This window comes from Passer domesticus, chromosome W, assembly GCF_036417665.1.
Source record: "Passer domesticus isolate bPasDom1 chromosome W, bPasDom1.hap1, whole genome shotgun sequence".
Classification (NCBI taxonomy): Eukaryota; Metazoa; Chordata; class Aves; order Passeriformes; family Passeridae; genus Passer; species Passer domesticus.
Genome location: NC_087511.1, coordinates 986,428 through 1,000,237, shown reverse-complemented (window position 1 = coordinate 1,000,237; position 13,810 = coordinate 986,428). Strand labels below are relative to the sequence as shown.

The following is a 13,810-nucleotide window of genomic DNA, read 5'->3' as shown; positions in this document are numbered from 1 at the left end:
TTATATCAAAGAATGGGAAGGAGTGGGGTGGTTAATGAGCTTGTATTGGATAGTGTAAGACCTGCACATTATGTAAACACTGTTGAATTGTCTTAAGATAGAAATGCAAGATGTGGCTGGGGGTGTGTATTCTATTGCCATCTGTTAGAGGTGGGGCAATTATCTTCTGTTAATTGGGCCACCTGTTAAAAGCAGGTGGGGCAGTTTTCTTTATCTCTTCCATAACCAATCCTTCCTCCAGAAAATATCTTCTGTTAATGGGCCATCGAGTCTCACTGCATGACTGATAAAATTCCATCATCCCATTGTATGATGCTCTGTCCAGGGGGAGGAGCCAAACATTGCTACCTGGATATAATCTGATATTTGGAACACCACAGGCAGCCTTTTCCTACTGGATTCCCAGAGGAAGACCAGGCCCATCTACACCACCACTGGATCTCCAGAGGAAAACCCTTCTACATGATCACTGCTTCAACAGAACCACATCTGTCACTCCAAGAGGACTGCAGCTACCATTTAATTGAACTGCTACCAACACCCTGACCAACAGGGCATCAGGTCATATTCTCACTCTGTCAGTATTGTTTTGTATTGCTGCATTTTTGTTTTATTTGAATTTTCTTCCCTAATAAAGAACTGTTGTTCCTATGCCCATATCTTTGCCTGAGAGCGCCTTAATTTCAAAATTATAATAATTCAGAGGGAGGGGGTTTACATTCTCTATTTCAAGGGAGTCTCCTGCCTTCCTTAACAAACACCCATGTTTTCACACCAAAACAGAAATAAGGGGCAGAATGTACTGGTTTTGACTGGGGTAGAGTTAATTTTCTTCATAGGAGCTAGTATGGACTAGTATGTTTTGGATTTGTGCAGAAAACAACATTGATAACATAGAAATGTTTTTGTTATTACTGAGTAGCATTTGCACAGCATCAAGGCCTTTTTTGCTTGTCTGCTTCTGATTGTCTCTCTAATCCTGCTGGCAGGGAAGTGGTCCGAGTGGCTGCCTGGAGCTTGGTTGCTAGCTGGGTTCTAACCTCAACACTTACTCAAATTTCTGCTCTTATTCCTAGACAATAACTGGCATGAAGTTAAGTGTCCCCAAAATAATTTTGGAACTTGCTACAAGTTTGAAGAAATGAAACATCAAATTCCTGTCTCAGAGCTGTACAGCAACCAACTGTAACATTAGTGATCCAAAATTTTCCTCTGGACTGCTTTTAGTATTCAGAAAGCAATCCTTGCTCCCTCCTTTCCAAGGAAGATGGTAAATTTTAAAAAGAATCTCACAAAGAAAATAAATAAATTAAATGTTAAAAAAGACAATTCTTTCACTCCAGTTTAACTGCAAGCACTTTTTCTCCCAAGTGACAAAGTACATGTGTTTTTTAATTTGTGATTGCTTCTATTCCTTGAAAAGCTGGCATTTACACTATTTCCAGTTAATATATAAGCAAACCAAGGAACAAATCTAGAAGAGATTTAATTCAAAACCTAAGAGCAGTTCAGAATCTTATATATCTCAGTTGGATAAGACAAAACACGGGACTGTACAAAGATCTCATATGCTTAGCTCAATGGTGTGCAACTATGAACAAGTACCAAAAAGCTGAAAGCAAAACCACCATAACTGGTCTAAAAATATCAGATTTAGGGGAACATGTGAAGTAATAATCTGAGTTTCAGAACTGCCAGCATGAAGACCTGTTTAATTGATCAATTTGCAATATAAATTAAGAGGAACTACCACACATGATCTACACATCTCTTCCATTAAATGAACTTAACCACAGGACATTTTAGAAGCAAGATCTGTCTCCGCACCTTCACAACTCCACATCTCCCCAGCAACCCCAACTCTAATCCACTGTGTGTTTACCATAATCGCTGTGCTTTGAGATGATTCTTCTGTACAAACTGTTGATGCAGCCAGAGAAGGCAGTCTGGATGAAGAAGATAATGTTGATGTCTCCATGCCACTGTCCTCATTTAGATCAGAAAGACTCACCACATGGTGTCCATTCAGTTCACTTGTTTTACTCTGAGCACAGGTCTGCAAAGAGCTGAGCAAAGTGTCATTGCTGAAACAGGTAGTGCTGTGGAAAGTGCTCATAAGCTTTGATGATTTTTGATCACTCTCATCGGAGTCAAGTTTTGGAAAGGACAGGGATTTGATATTGCTCACTGAAGTGATAGGGGACAGGGACACCTTGGAAGACAAGGACATCTTTTCACAGTTTCCCAACTGCGGTAAATTGATAAAGCCATTTGGTTTGTGAAGGGGTTTGAAGTCCAATGTAGCCCTTTCTATGGATGTCAGAACTTTCTCATCTTGCAACACAGACTCAGACTCTACTTCGGGCAAAGTATTATCTAATAGCTGGGCAACAATTGGCCTAGTAGTACCAATATGAATTTCAAGGATATTTTTTAATTCTTCCTTATCATTGATAGTTTTTAATTCCAGTTTGTCAAAAGGGTCTTCTTCACACTCAAAATCAGCTGGGTTGAAGTCTGCTTTTGGATGAGGTGGACTGAGAACCTTTTGCTTCACAGCACTGCTGTTGGCTGGTGTGGGAGTAAGAATATTATTGTGCTGCAGGCTAGCGAGGATGGGGTTAATAGGAGGAGGCGTGACTTCAGAGAAAGGTCCCTCTGAGAACCCCATTTTGGTGATGTCCTCTGAAGCTGCTTTTGATTTTGCTAGTGCTTCTAGTGCCTTGTGTTCAGCTTCTCTCTGGGCAGCTTCAATTTTTTTGATATCTTCAGCCCATTCAATTGTTTTCTTTTCCAGTGAGAAGTCATACTGGCCAGGGATAGAAGGGAAAGGAAAGGAGAAAAAAGATAAATTATATCAGGATCATAACCACTACTTCTAACAGCAACATAAGTAACAGAATAAGAGCTACCTGAATTACCATAGGCATAAATTTTTCCCAGCACCTCTTGTTTCCCAGCATATCTTGTCTGTAGGTTTACAGACTGACAAAACCACAAGACCTCAGAAACAGTTCATTTTGTCTCTAGCACTAAAGCCTGTCTATAGTCTAGATTAAAGTATCATATTGTGCCTCCTTCCTACACTTAGGTTTACTATAGAGCTACTGATCATCTGTTGGAGGTTAGATTTTTTTGGGTTTTTTTCCTTTCTCTCAGGGAATTTTCTCCCATCTGTTGCCTAAGAGAAAATAATGACTCGTACTAAAGAGAGACAAAATAAGAGGCCAAAGTGGGGGGAAGGGGTGCAGCTGGCTGCAGCCTCTTAGATGAGGGGCTTTCTTTTGGAAGGGCAGAGATACCAGGAGATTTTGGCTGGGGGGTGAGGGGCTGGGCTCAGCTCTTCTCTCTCTCCTGCTCTTGGGATTGGAGGGAAATGGTCACATTGCTCCTACCGCAGGAAGAATTCGCTGCCACCATGTCCTAGGGTGACATTATGATGCTTGTATCCCCAATTGGGTGTTCGGTTTATGCGGAATATTATATTCCGTTCCTTCAAGACTGGCTTTGAGAGCAAAGGCGGGGAGAAGAAGATGCACGGAGTTTTGTTATCAGCCTGCTCTCACTCCTCCACTGTGGTGTCTGGGCACGGATGGGGCAGAACACGGCGCTCCGTTGTTTTTTAGTTAGTTTAGCTAGTTGAGGCAGAGAAGTTCCCTGGACTGTTTTTCTTTCCCTTTTCTGGGAACCGTTCGAACCTGCTCCAGACTGGGACCCAGAGAAACACCGAGAGTTCGCACTTTGTAGCCTACCGGGGCCTACTCTGGGCAGCAGCCTTTCCCAGCGCCAGAGGGACTGATAACAGAGCGACCACCCACCGGAGAGACTTCCTGAATTTGTCATCTCTTCAGAGCGGCAAATGAGTTTTGTCATCTGGTATTGTTCATTTTTTGTGCTGGGGAGTGCTTTGCCTGTTAAATAAACAGGTTTTTTTCCACTTCTCTCTGAGGAAATCCTTCCCAAACTGGTTGAGGGGAGGGGCTGTGTGGGTTTGCTTTCTGGGGGGGCCCCTTTTGGAGGTTTTCTCCCAAATTTGCCCTAAACCAGGACAAAATTTGGCACCCAACATGTGGCTCGAGAGAGTGGAAAAAAACCCTGTTTTGAGTGCATTTTGGTTGCCATTACTCTGTGTTGGTATAGAGCAGTTAGTAGCCATGTTGTTTGAATTCATAATGTCTCTTGGGGTGGAGGCTTGCATGTATTTCTTGTCCCTAGCTTTTTTGAGGTCTTAGTATCTCTATGGTCCCTAGGTTTATTTTCTTATCCGGAAATATCTCCGGTATTGTCCCTAATACATAGTTTTTTCAATAGAGGGGCACTGACTAGAATAGCTATCAGGCTGGGCTTGGTCGTAATGACTTGCAGGAACTTTATAAACTTGCTGGAGTCTCTTCCAGGTAGGTATGGTTCATGGTTATGGTTATGCACCCAGTTTGTTAAAGGAGGAGCAGAGGATGAGGTTTTTCAGCCTTTGCTTTCCTTCTCCTCTGAATCTGTTACATCACTATTGGAGAATGTTCAGTTTCCCCTGAATGTTAAAGAGGCCATCTTTCTGGTATTTAATCCGGTAAGCTTCCTCTATAGTCTGCAGCTTGTCTAGAATGAGGGCTGAGATTTCTAGATGGCCTGATGAAACCCCTGACCCAGGAATAGATCCAGGTATAGAAAATCCTGAGTGGTGTGGAAATGGGAGGATATGGGCCAAATCCTGAAGGAATTCTCTGACCCTATAGTCTGGGACTTGCCACATAAACAAATTCAGAACCCAGCTGAGGTAGGGAAATACCTGAAAGAGAAGTGCCATGATGACCCTAAGGAGAAAAGGATCATTGCAATAAGCTGGGCTCTGGCATATACTTATCACACACTGCTAGATACTGTAGGGCAGCAGACAGGGGAAGGGGGGCAGGGAGATAAATCAACAGCTATCCCAGTCATTCAGGCTGCAGCCAACACCCCAGTTACGAAGCCAGTAGCTAAACCAGACAGTAAGCCTCAACCAATGTCTGTTGCTACTAGCACGAGAAGCAGAAAGTGCACAGACAAGACCAATCAACCAGTGGATGATGATGATAATGATGCAGGAGAAGGACCCTCAATGCTTCCCGACATAAAATCAGGAGTCAAAGCAACTGGCACACAATCAGAAGCCAATGTTGAGTCCTTTTCCCTGAAGGAACTTCATGGCCTAAGGAAGGATTATGGTCGATGACCTGATGAATCCATAATTAGTTGGTTAGTCCGTCTTTGGGATGCTGCAGGCGAAGCTACAATTCTGGACGGCACTGAAGCGAGGCATTTGGGATCCCTGTCACATGATCCTGTCATTGACCAAGGAATTATGAGGGGGGCTTGTAGCAGGCACAGGGCCTGCAAGGCCTCCCTGGCAGTCACTTGCCTAAGATAAGAAATGCCTAGTCATGATGACTGGACCAAAAGAAGCCCCTCTTCTGCCTTCAGACCCTTGTTATCTCTCTGTAAGATGATAGGTCACTTTCGCCTCTACCCTTCCTATTGGACTGTTTCCTAAAACTCCTATACCCTATATAAACCCCTACTTCTGCCCAGCTCGGCAGAAGAGCTGTCACTGGGACCCTTTGCAGAAGATACCAATAAAGACATCACTGTGGAACCTCACACAAAGCTTCTCCTCTCTCTCCCAGCATCTGCCAAAGGCACTTGGCAAGCTAAGAGCTGAAATCACTAATGAGCTGATCTCATTCTAAGAGCGGAGCTTGCTAAGATTGCCTGCCTGAGGGGCTCAGACAGGTCATGCTTAACTGAACTTCTCTGGCTTGGACACCCATAGCAGCCGGGCTCGGGGAGACCTCGAAAGCCCCAAAAGCCACATTTTATTTGGCGTCCCGAACAGCACAACAACCCTGGAGCAGCATTTCTTCTTGAAATTGTTACTGCCTTCGCTCACCAAGACCCCCTGAAGATAAGTTGTCTGTTATAGACGAAGTTATCTGAAGAGGCATCTTACGACCCTCACTTAGACATCTGGGACGAGATCCTGAGGAGTCGAATCAGCAGACCACCCACCAGCAGAGTTCTGACTCACATTTGGCTGAATAAGTGTAAGTGTTAAAACAGCCCTTATTGAACACATTTACCTTGGGTCCTTTTTTTTTTTTGTGGGTTTGTTTTGTTTGGTTTTTTTCTTTTTTTTTCTCTTTTTATCTTTTTTTTCTGCTGATGGGGAATCAGGAATTATGGGATCCAAACCCAGTAAATTGAAATGATCCCAGAACGAGAGAGACTTATATTTACAAATCCTAGAACTCCTATCTGCTAACAGCTTTTGTTTCTCTAAAGGCAATCTCTGAAAAACTAACTTGAAAAAATTTATAAAATTGATTATTTCCCAGTTTCCAGATACTAACACACACACACTATGACTCTAGATTTTTTTTGGGACACAGTAGGAACAAGAATATATTCTCTCCAAACTAATGAAGATTTTTCTGTAACTCAGTTTATCCCTATATTTCACATTATTACCAAATGCTAATCACACTGATAATAATCTTCCCCTCTCAGCCCTTGAATCCAGTCCTCCGCTTTATCTGGGTCCTAATGCCGCCTCTGGAGCTGTTTCACCCTCAACCCCCCTTCCCAGGACAGGGATCACAGAATTCACGCCGCTCCCACCCACCCCCTCTGCGCCTGCGGGGTCCGCCTATCCCTTGGCCCCCCCTCTGGACGCCGCAAGTGCAGATTCTGCTCTACCAGTTGGGCAACCCATGACACGCTGCCTGTGCCCTCCCTATGCGTTAGCTCTGAATGTAACTGTGCCAGTTTCTATCGGGTCAGCTCCCCCCCCCCACACGTGCCGAGAACCCCTCCCACCCCTGTCGTGACCCCCCCACCCTTGCGAGTCTCCCTACCCCCGCTTCCATACCTGCCGCACAAAGAGGTCTTCTCCCTGACTGCCTGCCCTCTGCAGCCCCAGCGAACCACGCCGTATGCCCAGTTGTACCCGCGGCAGCCCCTGCCAATCCCACCGCCTCCTCCCCCCCGCTTCTCCCTTGCCCTCATCCCCAGATTTTGCAGCCACCCACCCACCCTCAGGGACCCCCAAATGAAACCTCTGAACCCCCCACGGTGGCACCCCACTTCCCCACGCGCCTCAGTCCTGCACATGCTGTGCTACTTGTGGCACTGCCATTCCAGCTCCACTGCTGCCTTCCTCTAGCCAAGCCCTGCCATGTGCCTCCTCACATTCCCTCTAGTCCCATACACCCCTGCAAAATCTCATTCCAACACACCAGAAAAAGCATAGGGCACTGCCCGCTCACTCTCACTGCTCCTCTGAGGACAGCAATGACAGTGAGTCCAATTCTGATACAGAGGACATTGATGGGCTCTAATCAAAATGGAAGTGACTCAGGCAGGGGACTGGGAACTGGCTCAGAGAATTTCTGCCTTCCCAGTAACTTATATAAAAAGAAGAAGAGGTGGGGCCACCACTAAAACAACATGGGAAACTAAGACAAATAAAGAACTTGTACAATTATGAAATACAGCCAAAGAACACGGTAGAAGTTCACATATTTTTAGAAATTTCCTAGAAGCTATTTTCTCAGCACATCTTTTAGTACCTCATGATCTTAAAAATATTGCCCACTGGCTTCTTTCCCCGGCAAAATACATGCTATGGGAAAGGAACTGGAAAAGACAATTTAAAACATTATCAGACATCTATGCTAAAGATGAAAATAGGCCAGATTTTACAGTCAAACAGCTGGCTGGAGAAGGGGATTTGCAGAAACCCTCTGAACAAGCTAACACCTTACCTAAGGCAGCAGTATGAGACTTGGCTATTGCAGCAAAAACCTCCTTACTTCTTACCCCAGATGACTCTATTCCTACCCAACACTTTTCTAATATTAAACAAGGAGTAGATGAAAGCTTTATCAAATTTGTGGACAGAATTAAGGATGCTCTGGAAAAACAGATAGAGAGCACAGAGGCAAGAAAAGAGCTGTTGTGCAAGCTTGCCATGAGCAACGCTAATGAACGGTGTAAAACAATTCTGAGGGCCTTACCCTTAGATACAGAACCTACCATAGAGCAAATGATGGAAAGCTGTACACGTCATTTTTCCACTGGAAACACAGTGGCCCAAGCAGTTGCTAAGGGTATTGCAGAAGGAGTTTCTGGTGAATATACAGTAGTGGCTTCCAAAGACCTAGCCTGCTGCTTTCACTGTGGAGACTTCAGAAATTTTAAAAAAGACTGTCCAGACAGGTCACCTACCCAAAACCCCTGTAACACCTACCAAAGACCCCAGAATCAGCAGTACTATCAGCAGCTTTCAGGAAACTTCCAGCAGAGCGCGGTCAGGCCCTGCACAAAGACAACAAATCAAAAGCTGTCCAGACCCAGCCACGCATCATCCCAGGTGATTCCGGATCACATGAAGAGGATCCACCACACGGGGCACTACAGATGGGAACCCATCGCAAACTGGTAACTGCTATGTCCATTGACTTTAATAATGAGGATGTTTATCATGTTCCCACAGGCAAGTGTGGGCCAAAAGGTGGTCCTTTTGCCATCCTAATTATAGGTGACACTCTTCATAGCCCAAAAGTAATCTTTGTTCCAGAAGTACAAACAGTGCACTTGGGACAAGAAATCTCTGTCCAGGTGTACTGCACAGACTTAACATTTTTCCTTTCAAGGGGAACTCCAATTGCACAAGCCTTTCTACTCCCAAAGAATCACAGGGAACAGCTTCCTCTCAACCCTACAGATATGTGGACACGAGGTGTGGGACCAAGCAAGCCTACCATCAAGTGTGGTCTATCCTGCAGAGGAGAGAAGATCTACCGACCAGGGATGCTGGACACCAGTGCCAACATGACCATCATCGCTGGCTCAGAATGGCCAGCACACTGGGAACTACAACCTGTAGCAAGCATGATTTCAGGGATCGGTGGAGCTACAGTTTCTATGCGAAGCAAGAACAACATCCTTGTCGAAGGACCTGAAGGCAAGTTGGCAACCATCGGCCAATTTGTGGCAAGACCCCCCATCATTCTTTGGGGAAGGGATGTGCTATCCCAATGGGGGGCTTGCCTACGTATTCCCTGTCGGGATTTCTAATTGGAGCCACTGAGGAAGGCGCACTACCAGATACCCCTCGGGTCACCTGGAAATGCCATAACCCGATCTGGATCAAACAGTGGCCCCTCTCTAAAGTCAAACTGCATGCACTACAAGCCCTTGTGGAAGAACAGCTTACCAAAGGCCACATCGTTGAGACCAACAGCCCTGTGAACTCTCCAGTCTTTGTACTGCAAAAACCTGGAACAGAGAGGTGGAGGCTACTCCACGACCTTCGCAAAATCAATAAGGTCATCAAGGATATGTGCCCCCTCCAGCCTGGCCTGCCCTCACCATTGATGCTGCCTAGAGACTGGACACTTGCTATCATAGATACTAAAGACTGTTTCTTCAGCATTCCGCTGCACCCCCAGAAGATACTCCATGGTTTGCTTTCTCCGTTCCCTCTCTTAACAGAGAGGCTCCACTCAAAAGATATCATTGGTGTTTTCTTCCTAAAGGAATGAAAAACAGTCCCACTATATGCCAGTGGTACGTTGCTCACATCCTGTCTCCCGTTTGGAACCTATTCCCAGATGCAATCATCTACCACTATATGGATGATATCGTGGTCTGTGCATCAAAAAAAGCTTACTTAGACAAAGCAGTTAAAAAGACCATCGAAACCATAGAAAAGGCAGGATTCAACATCTGTGAGGACAAAATACAGTACACCAACCCATGGACTTATCTTGGATTCCAGATCCGGGAAAGGACCATCGTACCCCAGCAGCTCGACATCCGAGACAACCCAAAAACCCTGAGAGACTTACACAGTCTGTGTGGATCTATCAACTGGGTACGTCCCCTGCCAGGAATGACAACAGAGGACCTCGCTCCCCTATTCAACCTTCTCCGCAGCAATGAAGACCTAGACTCTCCATGCACTCTCACAACAGAAGCCTGAAATGCCATCACCAAGGTCCAAGAAACCCTGTCTTCACGCAAAGCCCATCGCTTTGAGCCCAGCCTACCATTCCAGTTCGTCATTCTGGGAAAAGCACCTTGGTTCTATGGACTGATTTTCCAATGGAATACTCAACTTCGAGGCCCTTTATTGATACTGGAATGGATCTTTACAAACAACCAACCTTCCAAGAAATCATAGGACATCTAATAAAAAAGGCCAGAACTCGCCTCCGCTCTCTTGCGGAGTGTGAGTTCACATGCATATACTTGCCCCTGACCATTGGGGACCTGGAGCATTTGCTCCACACCAGTGAAAATCTCCAGTTTGCCCTAGATATCTATAGAGGCCAAATTTCTATCCATATCCCAAAACATAAATTTTCTAATAGTTAAGTAACCTTTCATCTGACCCCAAAATTAGTCCAAAGTAAAACACCTCTCAAAGCTCTAACCATTTTTTACAGATGGCTCAGGGTCATCCCACAAGTCAGTAATGACATGGAAAGACCCTAAGACCCAAAAATGGGAATCTGACAAATAGTGGAGGGTTCTCCATAGATTGCAGAGTTAGCAGCTGTCAGAGCCTTTGGGAAATTCAAAGATGAACCCTTTAATCTGGTCACAGATTCAGCTTATGTTGCTGGTATAGCTATGAGAGCAGAACATGCTCTTCCCAAAGAGGTTTCCAATCCAAAGTTACACCAATTGATTTCTACATTAACATGCTTAATCTCCCACAGAAAGCAACCTTACCATATCATGCATGTGAGGTCACATACCTACCTCCCAGGTATTATCACAGAAGGGAACAGGAAAGCGGATGCATTAGCCATGGCAATAGAAACTGCTAATGTCCCTAACATCTTTGTCCAGGCAAAGTTGTCACATGCATTTTTTCATCAAAATGTGCCTGCCCTTATCAGAATGTTCAAGCTTTCAAAAGATCAAGCAAAAGCTATTGTCACCACATGCCCGAACTGTCAAAACTACCAGATTCTGTCTATGGGGACAGGAGTCAATCCCCAAGGTTTGAACAGCTGCCAGCTGTGACTCACTTCCCACCTTTTGGGAGATCAAAATATATGCACATATCGGTCGACAGGTTCTCTGGAGCAGTATTTGCATCAGCTCATCCAGGAGAGACTACACAGCACACCATTAAACATTTCCTCCTTGCCTTTGTTACCCTGGGAGTACCAAAGGAGATGAAAACAGATAATGGACCTGCCTATACCTCTCGTAAGTTAAAAGAGTTCTTCAGTGAGTGGGGAATAGAACACAAGAAAGGCATACCTGCAAATCCCACAGGACAATCCATCGTAGAAAGGACACATCAAACCATCAAAATAGTCTTCAATCATCAGCAAAGAGAAACAAAAATCATATCTCCAGTTGAAAGACTTTGCAAGGCTCTCTACGTCATTATCTTCCTCAACTGTACAACATCGGAGCCTGACCCCCCAATACATAGCCACTTTGCAAATACCCACCCCAAACAAAGCTCACTGAGAAACCACCTGTGCTAGTGAAGGACTCAGAAACACACCAAATTTCTGGGCCTTTCCAGTTGATTACTTGGGGAAGAAGGTATGCGTGTGTTCTACTACCATCTGGTCCAAGATGGTACCCAGGAAAAAACATACCATACCTAGGCACTGCAAAGACTACTCCCACAAATACTGACAAGAATTCCCCTAAGTCAAATACAAGACCTCCTCAAAACCAGACCAGTTCTGCCTGGAGACGAAGATGTCAACGAATGTCCACATACAGAAGAAAAGACCGTCCCTTCACATGACCGAAGAGAAAATAGAAAGCTGAACAACATTCTGCTGCATCAAGCCATAGGCCAGACACAGCCTGGACACAAAATTGTTCTCTGAATTATATGTTATTACCCCTTTTTTTCCCTAAAAAAACCCTATTATTCCCCTTTCTCAACTCTTACCAAAAACCCCTAACCTTATACCCACTCTCCCATCCTTAGGTTATAAAAAACCCAAAAATTAAAAAAAAAGGGGGGGTGGAGGGAAGGAAAGGAGGAAAAGAACAAGGGAGAAAACCCTAAACCTCCCCTTCCAAAATAAAGATTACAAATTTTGCTTATATTCCCTATTAGAAGCCCCATCCCTGTCCAAAGATGAAAATTATCTCTGTTGGTGCTGTCCTCACTGCTGCCTGGATGTTCTTCACCACACTGTATGCCATCAGCTGGATTAGCCCACAGCCTAGCCATAATGTTTGGGCAACCTGAGCAAGGACATTAAAACAGGATAACATGTGCTTATCCATGGGAAGCATTGATAACCCACTTTCCACATGTCTAGTAGGAATTCCCTTCATAGCCGATGACTGGCCCATCTATAACTCAGAGCTCCTCTGCACCACAGGTAAGAGACCCAACCTGGTAGATACTTGGGATGAGTAGACAAAAATGTTGCCCAATGCTCTCGAGGAACCCAAAGAATTGGACCTGTTGGGGTCCTCCAAGGCAACATACTGTGTCAAATTTTACTTTAGACGTCCAAAAAATAAGTGGCCAGAAATTGACCAGACCAAAAACACATACTGAAAAGACATATCGCCAATTAACAAGGCCTATAACCCTCCCGACTGGTGTAATTACACTGCTCGTGTGATCTCTGTGTCCTCTCTCCACCCCAAAGTACTACCAAATGGAACATTTCTCATCTGTGGTGACCGAGTATGGGCTGGGATCCCCTCACAACTCCAGGGAGGTCCCTGTGGCCTGGGTAAACTTTCTACCCTCACACAAAATATCACCTTGTTACACAATTGGAAAAAAGAAAGTTAATTAAAATGCCACAAAAGATTCCACACAGAATTTGATGAAAATTGTGATCCCAAGTTATACAATTGGAACAAACCAAAAAAGATTGCTGTCTCCCTGTTCCTACCATGGGTAGCTATAGCTAAAGCCCTTGGTGAAATAAATCACCTCAGGTGTTGGCTCAGTAAGCAAGCCAACGCTACATCTGCTGCCCTGAGCGATCTTTTAAAGGAAGAAGAAACCACAAGACATGCATCACTCCAAAATGGAGCAGCAATTGACTTCCTGCTGCTTGCCCACGGACACGGCTGCCAAGACTTCGAAGGGGTGGGCTGCTTCAATCTCTCTTAAGGCTCGGAATCCATCCACGCCAATATCCAGAAACTGAAGGAACTTGTGAAGGGCTTAAAAGTAGAAAACAACCCAGACTGGGTCAATGACCTTTTCAGTCAATGGGGATTAACAGGATGAGTTGCGTCTTTGTTTAAGGGAACGTTAGGGATATTCCTTGTAATTGTCATTGTATTAGGTATGTTCTAATGTCCGTTCCATTGTTTTAAAAGAACTATAGGGAACGCCTTTTTTCTAAATACAGATAAGTGGAGTTGTAGCAGGCACAGGGCCTGCAAGGCCTCCCTGGCAGTCACTTGCCTAAGATAAGAAATGCCTAGTCATGATGACTGGACCAAAAGAAGCCCCTCTTCTGCCTTCAGACCCTTGTTATCTCTCTGTAAGATGATAGGTCACTTTCGCCTCTACCCTTCCTATTGGACTGTTTCCTAAAACTCCTATACCCTATATAAACCCCTACTTCTGCCCAGCTCGGCAGAAGAGCTGTCACTGGGACCCTTTGCAGAAGATACCAATAAAGACATCACTGTGGAACCTCACACAAAGCTTCTCCTCTCTCTCCCAGCATCTGCCAAAGGCACTTGGCAAGCTAAGAGCTGAAATCACTAATGAGCTGATAATCACTAAAGAGCTGATCTCACTCTA

General features: G+C 44.9%; 1 protein-coding gene across 6 annotated transcripts in view; it reads right to left on the bottom strand.

Moving 5' to 3' along the window:
- LOC135289156 (ubiquitin-associated protein 1-like) overlaps positions 1 to 13,810 on the bottom strand; it is a 116,244-nt gene that overhangs the window by 34,702 nt on the left and 67,732 nt on the right. For all 6 annotated transcript variants that reach the window (XM_064402574.1, XM_064402576.1, XM_064402572.1 and 3 more), the window contains one exon: positions 1,883 to 2,809. In XM_064402574.1, the coding sequence (XP_064258644.1) occupies positions 1,883 to 2,809 (927 nt within the window). The remainder of the gene's footprint in view (positions 1 to 1,882; positions 2,810 to 13,810) is intronic.